This window comes from Uloborus diversus, chromosome 10 (assembly GCF_026930045.1).
Source record: "Uloborus diversus isolate 005 chromosome 10, Udiv.v.3.1, whole genome shotgun sequence".
NCBI classification, from domain to species: domain Eukaryota; kingdom Metazoa; phylum Arthropoda; class Arachnida; order Araneae; family Uloboridae; genus Uloborus; species Uloborus diversus.
Window position 1 is genome coordinate 43,825,996 of NC_072740.1, and position 12,607 is coordinate 43,838,602.

The 12,607-nt window shown below is 30.8% G+C and overlaps 1 protein-coding gene across 1 annotated transcript in view; it reads left to right on the plus strand.

Annotated features, from left to right (window-relative positions):
* LOC129231735 (protein FAM135A-like) overlaps nt 1-12,607 on the plus strand; it is a 128,703-nt gene that overhangs the window by 69,201 nt on the left and 46,895 nt on the right. Inside the window, exons 9-11 of the mRNA XM_054866097.1 lie at nt 612-680; nt 5,844-6,073; nt 11,166-11,347. Of these exons, the coding sequence (XP_054722072.1) occupies nt 612-680; nt 5,844-6,073; nt 11,166-11,347 (481 nt within the window). The remainder of the gene's footprint in view (nt 1-611; nt 681-5,843; nt 6,074-11,165; nt 11,348-12,607) is intronic.

Sequence of the window (12,607 nt, forward strand, 5' to 3'; positions counted from 1 at the left end):
ACTATTTATTATTTTTATTTAATGCCAAAAGTACCGATATTCTACCCCAGCAAATACTGGTATTGCAAAATAGCTAAAAATACCGGCATTTGGTATACCGGTATTGCAATCACTAGTTGCAGTTATTTGACAGAAAAGGTATGTGTATTGATTGACCTTCTTAAGTACTATTATTCTTTTTTTGCAATCTATATAGATAAAATGCTTATACATGAAGCACAATGAGCCTTTATTTGTTTCTTTCCGTTGCCAATGATCAGCTTATTTACATATGATTGTTGTTTATCAAATGCAGCTGACTTGCTTCTAGCGTTTGATGTGGCTTTTGATTTCAAGTGTTAGGATTCTAATTTTAGAATGAGTGTTTTTAGAGCAGTTCCTTGTATAATTTACAAGGAAGAGAGCAATGGGTTAGGGAGTCTTTATGAACGCACATCGGTCAGAAATGCCGCCGATAGGCTTAGGCGCGCAAATGCACGCTGTAAAACGCAAATTGCAAATGGAGTGAATTCCGTGTTTATGCTGCATGAACTTGTTACTTTACTTAATGAAACTTTTTTATATGTGTGCAAAGTTTTCTCATTTGTGCTTACATATTTTTCATATTTTAGGAATGTCATAAGTATATTAAAAACAGCCCAGCTATTCCATCCAAAGAGCAGCTTTTTGGACACTATGAGGTAGTATATTTGTAATAAACCAGGATGTAAAAAATATCACAATTATTATTTAATTTTTCCAATGAGTTGGAATTTTTAGAATATTATTTGGAATCCACCTTTTACTTCAGGTGTTCTTGATAAATAGGTGCCTCAAACCTCTTAAAAGCATAACAAATTTATTTACTGATACCAACAAGTCATTAAGAATTGCTAAAATATCCACAGCAATTAAGCAAATGGCCTAAAACACCATAAGCACTAACAGTAAGCACATATTCAATTGCAAATACAATGAATGCAGGTCAAGCAGCACAGAACTAAACAGAGTGAAAAGTAGATAAACTAACTGACATTCTCCAAATTTGGTCTAGAAACAATGCCAACTGGATGATATCTCTTCCATTTCTCGCCAAACACATACACATAATGTTAAATAGTATAAAGCAGGAAAAATCAACATCAAGGTAAAGTTTCAAAAAATTAAGATAATTTTTTTACTTTGAGTGAAAATTAATGGAGTAAACACCAAATTTAGCACGATGACAACACATTAAGCACATGAAGCATAAAAATAGCACTTGACAAATTAGTAACAATTATAAATCTTTTTTTTTGTAATTGGATTTTCAGGGTTTGTACAGGTCATGGAAAGGGGAGCCTGGAAAGTCATGGGAAAAAATAAACAGATTTTTCAGACCTGGAAAAGTCATGGAAAATTAATTTTTTCACTAAAAGTCATAGAAATGTATTTCAAGTCATAGAAAAATGTCTTGGGTAGTAAGAAAGTAACAGAAGCTAAAAGAACATTAGAAATCTTCAGTGATTTAACAGTATTGCATATGAAAGCTATTTACTTTGGAAAACTGAACCATCCCCAAAACAAATCTGAGTTTTGGAATCCTATTGCATCCTCTTCTGTAACAGCCATCCGCCTTTTTTTTTTTTTTTTATGTAGTTTTACTACTGGAACATCACTTATTTGGAATTCACAATTCTTTTCAGCGCTTCTTATATTTTATATTTTTTAGAACTGGACTTGCACATTCTAGATTTTGCCACACCCACTCAAAAAGTATAATTCAATTGCATCCGATGCCCAGGGGTCATTTCAACCACTCATAAAAAATCATTATTAAACTTGTCAGAGTTTATCTTAATATATTGAAGGCTTTAGAAAATAAACATTTAGTCAGGCGATAGAACAAAGAAATAGGGAATACTAATACTTAAAAAAAATGAATTTACTGAAAAACGAGGCTTTAATTCAATGAACCAAAATGCTGTCAAGTTACATAGATTATTAGATACACTGTTGACACCAAAGGGCAATATTTTTATGAAGTAAATTTATTTTTGAAAACTTTGTAATGACTCATTCAACCTTGGTCCCATTTATTAATATTCCGCCCTATTTATTACTATTCTGCTCTGCTTATTAAATAATCATTAATTTAAACATCTGTATATTGCATTCACTATAGGTTTACCTTACTTAAATTAAAAAGATATATAAGAATAGTTATTAGTTTCTGTACTTTGCACTGATGTTTTTTCAGTCACAAGCAAATGCTTTGATAAGGTAGTGGCATTCACATAATAGTTTTCCTAATACCAATTGCAGAAAATTGACAGATAGTACTATTCTCTTTGTGTAACAAGGACATAAAAATTTTTATGAAGTCATGAAAAAGTCTTGGAACAGTCATGGAATTTTTTTCATCCAAATAGAGTATGAACCCTGGAATTTTTTTTTTTTTTCAAACCTCAGAAGCTAATAATTTGCTTATAACCCAAACTTGAAGGACATCTTTTCAAAATGTTAAATATTATATTAAAATTATTATATTAAAGAGTCATTTTTTTTAACTTGGACAAAGTGAATGGGGGCCTGATAGTTGACACCTTCAATTTTCCTGAAACTTTCAGGATATTGTATAAGTATTGTGATAAGAAAAAGTGAAGCTTCTTTCCTCTCAAATTCCACTTGTTGGCCTTCGAGTAGAGGTCAAAGTTTATGATCTTGCAAAAAAAGAGTTAAGTATATGATTGCTTTGTTTCAAAAGCAATGAGTGAACCAAGCCAATTCTTTTAAATGTGGATGCTACTTCATACTAGGTACCATAAAACCGTACAACTTAAGACCAGTGTTGCAACTTTAGACCATTGAAGGAATCTGGTAGTATGTGCCATGTAGTGGTCATTGGAGCAAAGCTAAAGTCTTTAAAAAATCAGTAGGTTCGCAAATGTTGTCCAGTGAAGTTCATGTTGGTTACCCCAAGCTCCAATGTTATCATTCTCGTGGCAACATTCATTTGTGTTGGGAGGTTTTTTTGAAATTTTTGCTTCAGCTCTCAAAGTCTACTTCAAAACCTATATTTGCCGATTGAATTCTCCGAAAGTAAGTTTATTAATTTATTACTTATGTTTTTAAGATGATTTAGCCTTATCGGCGAATCCTGATGTTGCTTTGTTTACTTCTCGTTTCGAAGTAAATAAAATACGGGAATTCAAGTTGCAACTTTAGACCACCCATTTTTACTATCGTTTGTCAATATTTTGTGAACAATTTTGTATTGTCTTGAGCAGTTTTTTAGTTTTGGGGTTTCTTTGGTACTAGACATGAATCCAGGGAAAGGAAGATAGGCGGCCGTCCTTACCTCAACTACTCGCCTGAACTAAAGGAAAACGTGATCCAAGAAATCAGGAGCCACCAAATTTCAACAAGAAAAGCAAAAAAGGGTAAATTTTACTGTTGGCCTCATTCCCCTGATGTCATTTGGTACAAATAAAAGCAAATTCTTGCGACAACAAAGAAACCAACCCAATTGAGACAAAATTTGTATCAAGCCCTTGTAAAAAATGATAAACAAAAATGCCTTTGTAAAAATATAAAAAAATCCAGGAGTAGGTACCTACTAATTGCTTTTCATACTATCTAACGTTCATATTTATGTATCTGAATAAAATATTGTATTTTTCGCAATTGATTTTATTTAAGAGAACCTGAAATTGACTCAAAAAGTATAAAAATTTTATAAATTGGAAAAAGTAAGTACAATTTTTTTTTTTTTTTGTTTTTGTTTCTTCAATTTTTGCTGTGTACGGGATTGGAACAGAACGATCTATGCATTGTAAATTTAGACCGGAGTGGTAAAGTGGTGCATATCAAGAAAAATATGAGGTGGTCTAAAGTTGTCCCTACCATATGCAAACTTTATACCACTATACAAAAAGGTTCCCCCCTCCCTTTGCGCGTAATTTAGAATTTTTTTCGAAGCATCACTCTACAGCTGAAATGTATAGTAGTGTATGGTTAAATTCTCAACCATTTTTGGCAAAGTGATGAAAATATGAAGAAAAGTACACATAAAGTGGTCTAAAGTTGTACGGTTTTATGGTACATTCTAGCATAAATATTTTGGTGACTTACTCATGGGTTTGAGGTCAAATCATACCTACAACAAAAGTGAATAATACAATCCATGACAGAGTAAAAAAAAAAGAAATTGTTCTTGTTTTTTTTACTTAGATCCTACTAAAACTGAAAAAATGCGATAGAATCTTAAATGTAAGTTTGATGGCGTTGAAACTTTCTGGGGTATTGGAGAGGGTTGTGGCACACACGTTGAACCCTAATTAGGATCTCTCTCTCTACAATACCTGGAATTTCCTGACCAACATCCGTAGGTAAAACCGTCCGTGGGTACAGCAGCTTCCCCTACAGTTAAGATCAATTTTGGTAAATTAGCCAAAACTATAAGTTGAAAAGGAAATTAGAAACACTAATTGGCTACGTCAATTTAAAGTTGTCTAAGGAAGAACTATTATCACTTCCTCCTCAGTAATAATTCCAAAAATATCTGCAACAGACCAATAAAATGTCACTATTTCTGTTCGTTCTTGCAAATTCAGCAGTTTTTTGTTTTTTTTTTAATTTGTATCATCAACTTCCGACATTAGACCTTTATGGTTTTCTTTAATGTAAGTTTCACAAATACATAATCACCAGCTTTATTAGCTGAACTATAAATTCCTACTAGGTCATCATAGTTGTCTTGTATTTCACCAGTACCAAATATTTCATCAGAGTTGCTTGTGATTTTAAAATTCTCACTATTATTGGGAACCCACTTGCGAAAATTTAAAGGTCATAAAAAAAAATAATGAAAACTAACCTGGAAACACTTTTTTGAAAAGGTTGCTAAAGCTCATAAAAAAATATTTTTCAGATTTTTTTTTTTTGACTAAGTTCTATGACCTAGGAAAAATTTCCACAAAACCCAAATGCATGCAAAACAAATCACTGATGAAATATGACATGATCAGTAAAAAAGTATAAAAGCCATATGCATATTTCAGTTTTAGGGGGGGTGACCTACTTCCCCCAACTAACCCTATTTAAAATGAAAAAAATAACTTAAACTGGAAAATATCCATATCTTTGAGTACTATGTGGAGTGCTAATTACCTACTTTACTGTTTATATTTTTCAGCTTGATAATTTCTTAAACTTTGCCTTACATTTTTTTTTAAATGTTTAGAAAATAATCAATTTTTTGAAGAAAATTATAAGTTTTAAGTCTTCTGCTGGACGCCTAAATATTTTGGAAAATATTTGTGGTATATATGGGGCTATAAGGACGACGTTCAATCAACATGAAATTTCAAACTTCCGAAAAAAGTTTTTTGCTTTGATTCCACCAGGTACACACTGCTGGTTTACACTTTCAGACACAAGTCACCACAGGATGTTCAAAGTACATTTTTTTTTTTTTTTTTTTTTTTTTGCAGTTTTAACACAAAATTAAAAATATAAGAGGATGTCCGACTTGTAACATCGACTTTTATTTGGGGGGGGGGGCTTCCTAAGGTGCACAGTGCTGTTAAACAAAACTTTACTGGATGATTAAACTTCTAAACAAGTAAGGCTTATTTAGAACAGATGTATCAAGTGCAACTCTGACATGCTGCATGCACATGCACACTTCATTTAATTACGTTTTACTTCTAGTTCTCAGTGAGAGTCACTGTGAGAATGAAATTTAAAAGCCCAAAATAAAAAAAAAACGATTTAAATTCAATTTCTATTTGAATCAAATTGTTTCTTTGATTAATTTTATATTTTTATTTATTTCCTTTTTTTTTAATATTTAACCTATATCTTTTTTTATTTATCTTTAGGGCATGGACACTGAAGAAGAATTTTTAATGAAAGCTAGCAGTGATATTACTCAAATATCCGGTGCTTTAATATTACTGTGGGAAAAATTTCTTGATATTGTTGTTGGAAGAGAAAAAGTTCGTCAGCATTTGTCAAGACAAAGGCATTTTCAACGGGTGAAGCGTTTTTCTGAAGCCTTCTTCATAGTCGAAAGAACAAGAGATTCTGCACTATCACCTTGTGACAGCAGGTTCAGTTAACTTAAATTACATTTAGTGTTTGTTTTCAAGTGCCAGTTTTTGCGTAGGATTTTTCAATTTAATCCTCAATGTTTTTTAAAAATGCGATCATGGTCATCTGTAAACTAACAATAGGCATCAACATGAAAATTTTTTGAATAAATAAAGATATGACTCAGTGAGTTTCACCAGTAAGGATTTCTCAGGTTTTTGGCCAAGAAAAAACTGAAAATTCAAAATATATTGCTGTGAATTATTTGTAACACCGTGTTGTATTATAGCAGAATAAGATTGTAAAACATATTTTTTCATGAAATAATACAGAGAGAAGTTGAAGAGAAAGAAAAGGTTATATATATATATATATATATTTATATATATATTTATATATATATTATATATATATTTATATATATATTATATATATATTTATGTATATATATATATATATGTATATAGTAAAGTATGTAGTTTCACATACACGGGTAGCACAGAAATAAGTGTATGTAACAACGAAGATAAACAACAATAACAACAACAATAATGAACATGGAACATTAAAAAATAAACTAGGAACATTGAAAACAAGAATTAATGAAATCATGGGTATTAAGCTGCTGCTACGTTTATGAAGAGCTGGAGCAGCTGGCATGTTAAATATTCTGCAAGGTTTCTGTGCGGGTCAGTATCATACATGCTGCAAAAATTAAAAGTAAAAGTATGTGTATTTGAATTAACGAACTTATATGTGTAGCTACTTATAAGGCTTAATACAGTAAGCAGGAAAATTATAAAACATTATATATGCTTATTGTTTGGATAAAATGCTATAAATTTTACACGTATAAATAGTATGCGTAAGGTTTATTAGTAATATGCTGTCATGTATTACCAACCCCCCAGCTCTGACCTGCAAAATAAAAGAGAAAAATTACATACCACATGATTTCAAACATTTTGTCGACAACAATGTCTATGTCCAGGTATCCATTTGCCAGAGACTAAAAATCCGATGCCTCGCCAATCGAACAGGTCGCTGGGGCAGGGCATCCAAAAAGCACCTTCCTGTCGAAAGGATTTCAGCACTCTTTATCATCAAAGTTACCCAGTTACACTGTTGCCAAATCGCAGTTGTTTGGGTGGAAACTAAATCTGTCCATGTTGAAGAAAAGATTTCTTGAACAAATTAAGATAATAAAATGTGAAATTGGCAGGATAAAAATTGTAATAGTAGAGATTTGCAGCAAATTTGAAGATTTGTTTATTAAATTGAGAATTGTTACTAAAAATTTTAAAAAATCTGCTGAGCTGTCCAATTATAATATTAATGAAGATCTTTTTATGTAAATTACTGTACCAATGTGGCATACTTTTAGTATAAAAATTGAAGTTATCTTTTTTATCATAAATATCTTTAATAAAGTTAGAATCAACAATCTTGAAAGAAATGTCCAGAAAATCGGCAGACAGAAAGTTGTCATTGGCTTTAGTGAGTTGTAGATTTTGTGGATAGATTAAAGGGAAAATGTCATCCATACTTTTGTTGAAGATAAGGATGTCATCTATATACCTAAAAATATCATGTTTTTTATTATAATGTACTGTGTATTTAAATTCATAGAAAAAAGATACAAATTAGCAGCTGTGCTGGAATAGTTGGTGCCCATGCCAATTCCATGTATTTGTTTAAAAATAAAGTTGTTGAAAGTCACGAAATTGTTAAAGAAACAGAAATGACAAAGACTATTGAAAAAATTCCTGTCGATGCCCAATTCCTCACCAATGCAAAATACGTCAAAAAGTTTTAACAAAGTTGTATATAAATCTTCGATGGGAATGTTGCAGAATAGATTCTCAAAGTCAAATGTGTAAATTGATTTAGGTGTGCATTGTAGATTTTTAATGATTTCGAAACTGTTGTCAATGCACCAGAAATAGCTCGTATGCATAAATTTGACCTTCAGAAAATCATGAATTTTTTTCAAAATAAACTGTAATTTGATGTTGATATTTTTACCAAAACTTTTTGTAGTAGAACAAATGAAATGAAATTTAACTGGTGATTTGTGGAATTTGGGCGTCATAAATATGAAAGGCAGGGTTTGACAATTATATATATATATATATATATATATATATATATATATATATATATATATCAATAAAATAACAAGCGGACAAGGTTACAAAACGTAAAAGATAAATTACAGTGCAATTAAATAGCAGTGGAAGCTTCCTGCTAGGGTCAAAAGAGGAAAAAATTATACTAAAACTAAATGGAAGATGTCCAGTTTCGAAAAAAGCTAGTATTCATGATTACATTGGGCTAAACGCACCACATTTGGAAAATGAATGCAGATTTCTGGAATTGAGACCTAAATTTATACACTGGAGGTTCGTCTTGGTTATAAGAAGCCAAAGGCTATCAATAATAACCCTCCACCGTACCGCCAGCGAAAATTCAAAAGTCTTACCTAAGTGTCTGGGTGCAAACTAAAATATATGATCATCATGTCAATATTCATGCCAGTCAATAAAAATAAAATAAAACCATTCAAAATAAAAAAGGATCATACGTTAAAAGCAGGTCCATAAGTCATGCAGGGTCGACCGTAAAACAAATTTCAAAAGACATCAGTGACTGAAGTCCACACGTGTGTTTTCCAATGGTTAAATCATAAAAGTGAATAGTTAGACAGTTACAGTGAAGCAAAATGTTGATTAAAGGCCGTACTCGAAAAAGTTTTTTTACAAGAATATTTGGAAAATTGTTTTCAAGTAATTTATTTTTAAGTGCATTCATTTCTTGGTTGAATGCAGTAATAGTGTTGCAAATTCTTTTGATTCTGATGACTTTCAAAGCAATGATGCCAATAAAAACTTGTTTAATGAGGCAAGAAGAAAACTTTGCAGACAGTTAACTTTGAATTGAAATTCAAGTCTTTTATCATGAAGTGTGGTTTCACAGTTGTAGTCAATATTAATTTTAATATCAAGAAAATTAAAAACTTTACAGTTAGAACTAGTCTTTTTTAATGTAAGAGAGTTATGATAATTTTTTTTGCTGAGCTCAGAAAAATTGGAGTAGTTGTTACATAATAAATCATCAATATATCTGCAACAAAAAGATGTGGTTCCGGGATTATCAATAGAAAATTTTCTTTCGTAAAATAATAAAAAAGGGTTTGCAAGGGTAGAACTAAAATTAGCACCTATTGCAATGCCATTAATTTGTTGAAAACATAAATTGCCATTTTTGAAAAAGTTGTTAAAGATTTGACCTAGTTGCATTTCTCACGTTATCTCTTTACTGTTTCATTTTGATTTAAAATTTCTCTCTCAGCAACTGAAAATGTTTTTGAGTGCATTTGGTTTCTTTGTTTGAATTCACGTGATGAACTGCAAATATTTCAAATCCCCATGTGTAAAAATAGTTAAATTATACTTATCTCCTACCCATAAAAATGAGGCCTCAGCTTCACTTTGAATTGCCACATGTTGTGACTTGGAAGCAAAATAGTAAACTACTTCCAACACCAGAAATAGCTCTTGTGGTTTTAGGGTGAAAGGCGAGGATCCTAACCTTAAGACAATATATAAATATCTCATTAACTTAGTGCAATAAATATCAATTTTTAAGTTACAAATACCATTGAAAAAATGGTGATTTCCTACTTTTACAAATTTTATTTTTATTTATTTATTTATTCATTTTTTTTTTTTTTTTTTTTTTTTTTTTTTTGCCAAAGTATATTGTTTTGGATTTATAATTAATCAGTTTTATAAGGTTCATAAAAAAAATGAAGTAGCAAATTTTCATATAAAGAAATCAACACTGCTGACTAATTTAAAATATAATCAAAGTGAAAAACCAACGTAAATAATGCACAAATTACCTGAAAATACAGTATATAGCAAGAGGCTCCATTGTAGCCTTGAAATAGCTATATGCTGTATATTCTTCGGTTTTTCACTTCAATTGTATTTTAGCACAAAGCTTATTTGATCATTGCTTTTTTTTTTTTTTTTTCAATTTAAGATAACTGAAATCGTCTTGATTTGTTTATAAAAAATACGAAGAGGGTCATAAAAGAACCATTTGTGCTTAAAAAATGAATTGTATTAACTTTTATCTTGAAATTTCATGTTAAAAATGACTATACCTTAAGTCCTATTTAAAATTTTAGTGTAATATTTTTTTTGGCTCCAGCTTTCTTTGAGCTTAATATAAGAGGGCTATCAACAATGCTTACCTTGTTTTAAAACTGTTAAGTGTAACAGATCAAAAGTATTATATCAGCAAGAACCCTAATTGACGAGTATTCGAGATCTGCTAGCAAAAGTGGAAACATTTCAGCATACCATTTTCAGCATTGAATAAATTTAATGAAAGTTGGTTGATCTGAACTCTGAAAATTGCAACCGATATTGTATTTTATCATGCTATAGTTTACGAAATGTAAAAGAATTTTCTAGGTTAAATCACACTAAATGGGGGTTAAAGCACATGTTTCAGGGTTACAAGGAACCACTTTTTTCAATGCAGAAAGGTGAGCTTATAGATGAAATGACATCCCACAAAAGCAGCCTTCGCTTGTTTTACCTTTTTGTTTCATCGACAAAGTTAGCTTTTGCCAAATGACTTTTTGTTATAAACACGCCGCTTTTGCATTGAAAAGGGGGCTCCTCATGGTCCCAAAATGCATGCATGCAGTTCTCTGCAACTTAACTTGATTTAAGGTTGTAATTTTTTAAACTTTTCTGTGCCAAGGTATTTTGTTTATTTCTTATAAAGTTATTATTTTGTTTTTCCTCTCTGATCTTTTCTTTCTTTCTTTTTTTTTTTTTTTTTTTTTTGAGACCAAATTGACTTATTGCCGATTAGTTAGAAACAAAGGTGTTCATAAGTTAATGATAACTAGTATCAGTAATTTTTGCAATACAAAATAATAATCATCCTTTTAAAAAAAATGGGAGCAGCATTTAGCAGATTGATTTTATTTTATTTATATACCCTTCAACTTTTTCCTTTAAGAAAAAAAAAAGTTGGAGTCTTGTTTTTGTGTATAAATACATATATTGAATTATTCAATATTTAAACAGCATTGAAGCCTATCAAGAAGTCTCTGAAAACTTGAGAAAATCATCATATTTGAATTTGCTACCTCCTCTTGAAGTAGAATGTATTGAATTTGATGGTGATTTAAATTCTTTGCCTATTTTATATGAAGAACATTATCAAGAAACAGCCCGAAGAGGTTCTAACAATAGTCATCACAGCTCACGTAAGTGCATGTTTTTCTTCCAGTAATAATCAATTCTAACAGTAAATCTGAAAATTGTAATTTCTTCTTTCATACTACAGTAGAAGATTGTTATAAGGCACACCTTGGGACCAGAACTTTTGTGTTATACAGGTTTTGGCGTTATATAGGTCATTTCACAAATTTTGAAACTAATATTCATAATATATATATTAGGGTGGTTCTTATTTATATGGGAAAAAAAAATTTCGGAATTCAACAAGTGACGCCCCCTACTTTTGTGACACTATAATAAAAAGCAACCGGTGCAAAATTTGAACTCGATCGGTCAACAATAACACGTGCCCCTAGGACGTTGAACTTTAACACTTTTGATAATTTTCCCACAAATCTTCAAGTTTTTACTTCAGACCCCTTACATCGTTTCTCCTAGATTTGCAAAATATTTTTTCAGCGAGGTAGCACTAAAATTAATCTTTTTAATTACTTCATCTCATCTAAAGATTTTACATTGAATGAGAATGAAATAGTGCTTTAGAAACTTAACCTTAATCGTGTGCTTTTCTCAATATATCTCAATCGCGCGCATTTTTTTTCTTGATAACCTTGGACTGTCTGTAAAATACTAAATTGCTTTTGTAGTTCATATTTGGTAAGTTGATTAGGAAATTCTTCGATTAATTGTGCTCCTCTTTCAGTTGTATCATTCACAACTTTCAGCATTTTAACGATATCAATTCCCTTTAAATAGCTTCCTTCATTTTGCCATGAATCAGGATCAAATAGGAAAACATCTTTTGGTGTTTGTAACTTATCAAACAGTTTTATTGACTTGCAATTGATTCTATAAAGAGGAAGAGCTTTACTAAGAAAGTATTCCAAATCATCTACTGTTATCTGAAATTTTTTATACAGTCATCAGTCACATCTTCCTTTTCAGCAAGCATTGTTTTGTAGTAGTCTTTTCCTATCTTCAAAGTTAATTCCTTCGTCCAATACGGACAAAGCTTCTAGTTCATTCCCTAAATACCATAAGTGATTTATGAAAACTCCAGTCACTGCTTCTGCTGCATGTTTGTCATCATTTTGTACACTGCTAGTTTTTTAGACACATTAATTTAAAGGGCCTAGATTGGGTTGCTGCGAAAATCCATATCTTCATGCAACATTATATGTAAAACAGCATTTACAGGCATTCTCTTAATGTAAGGTGAATTTAAATTGTTTCCTAAATATATAAATATTCAAACAATAAATTCTTTTTGCCATCCATCAGTCTAA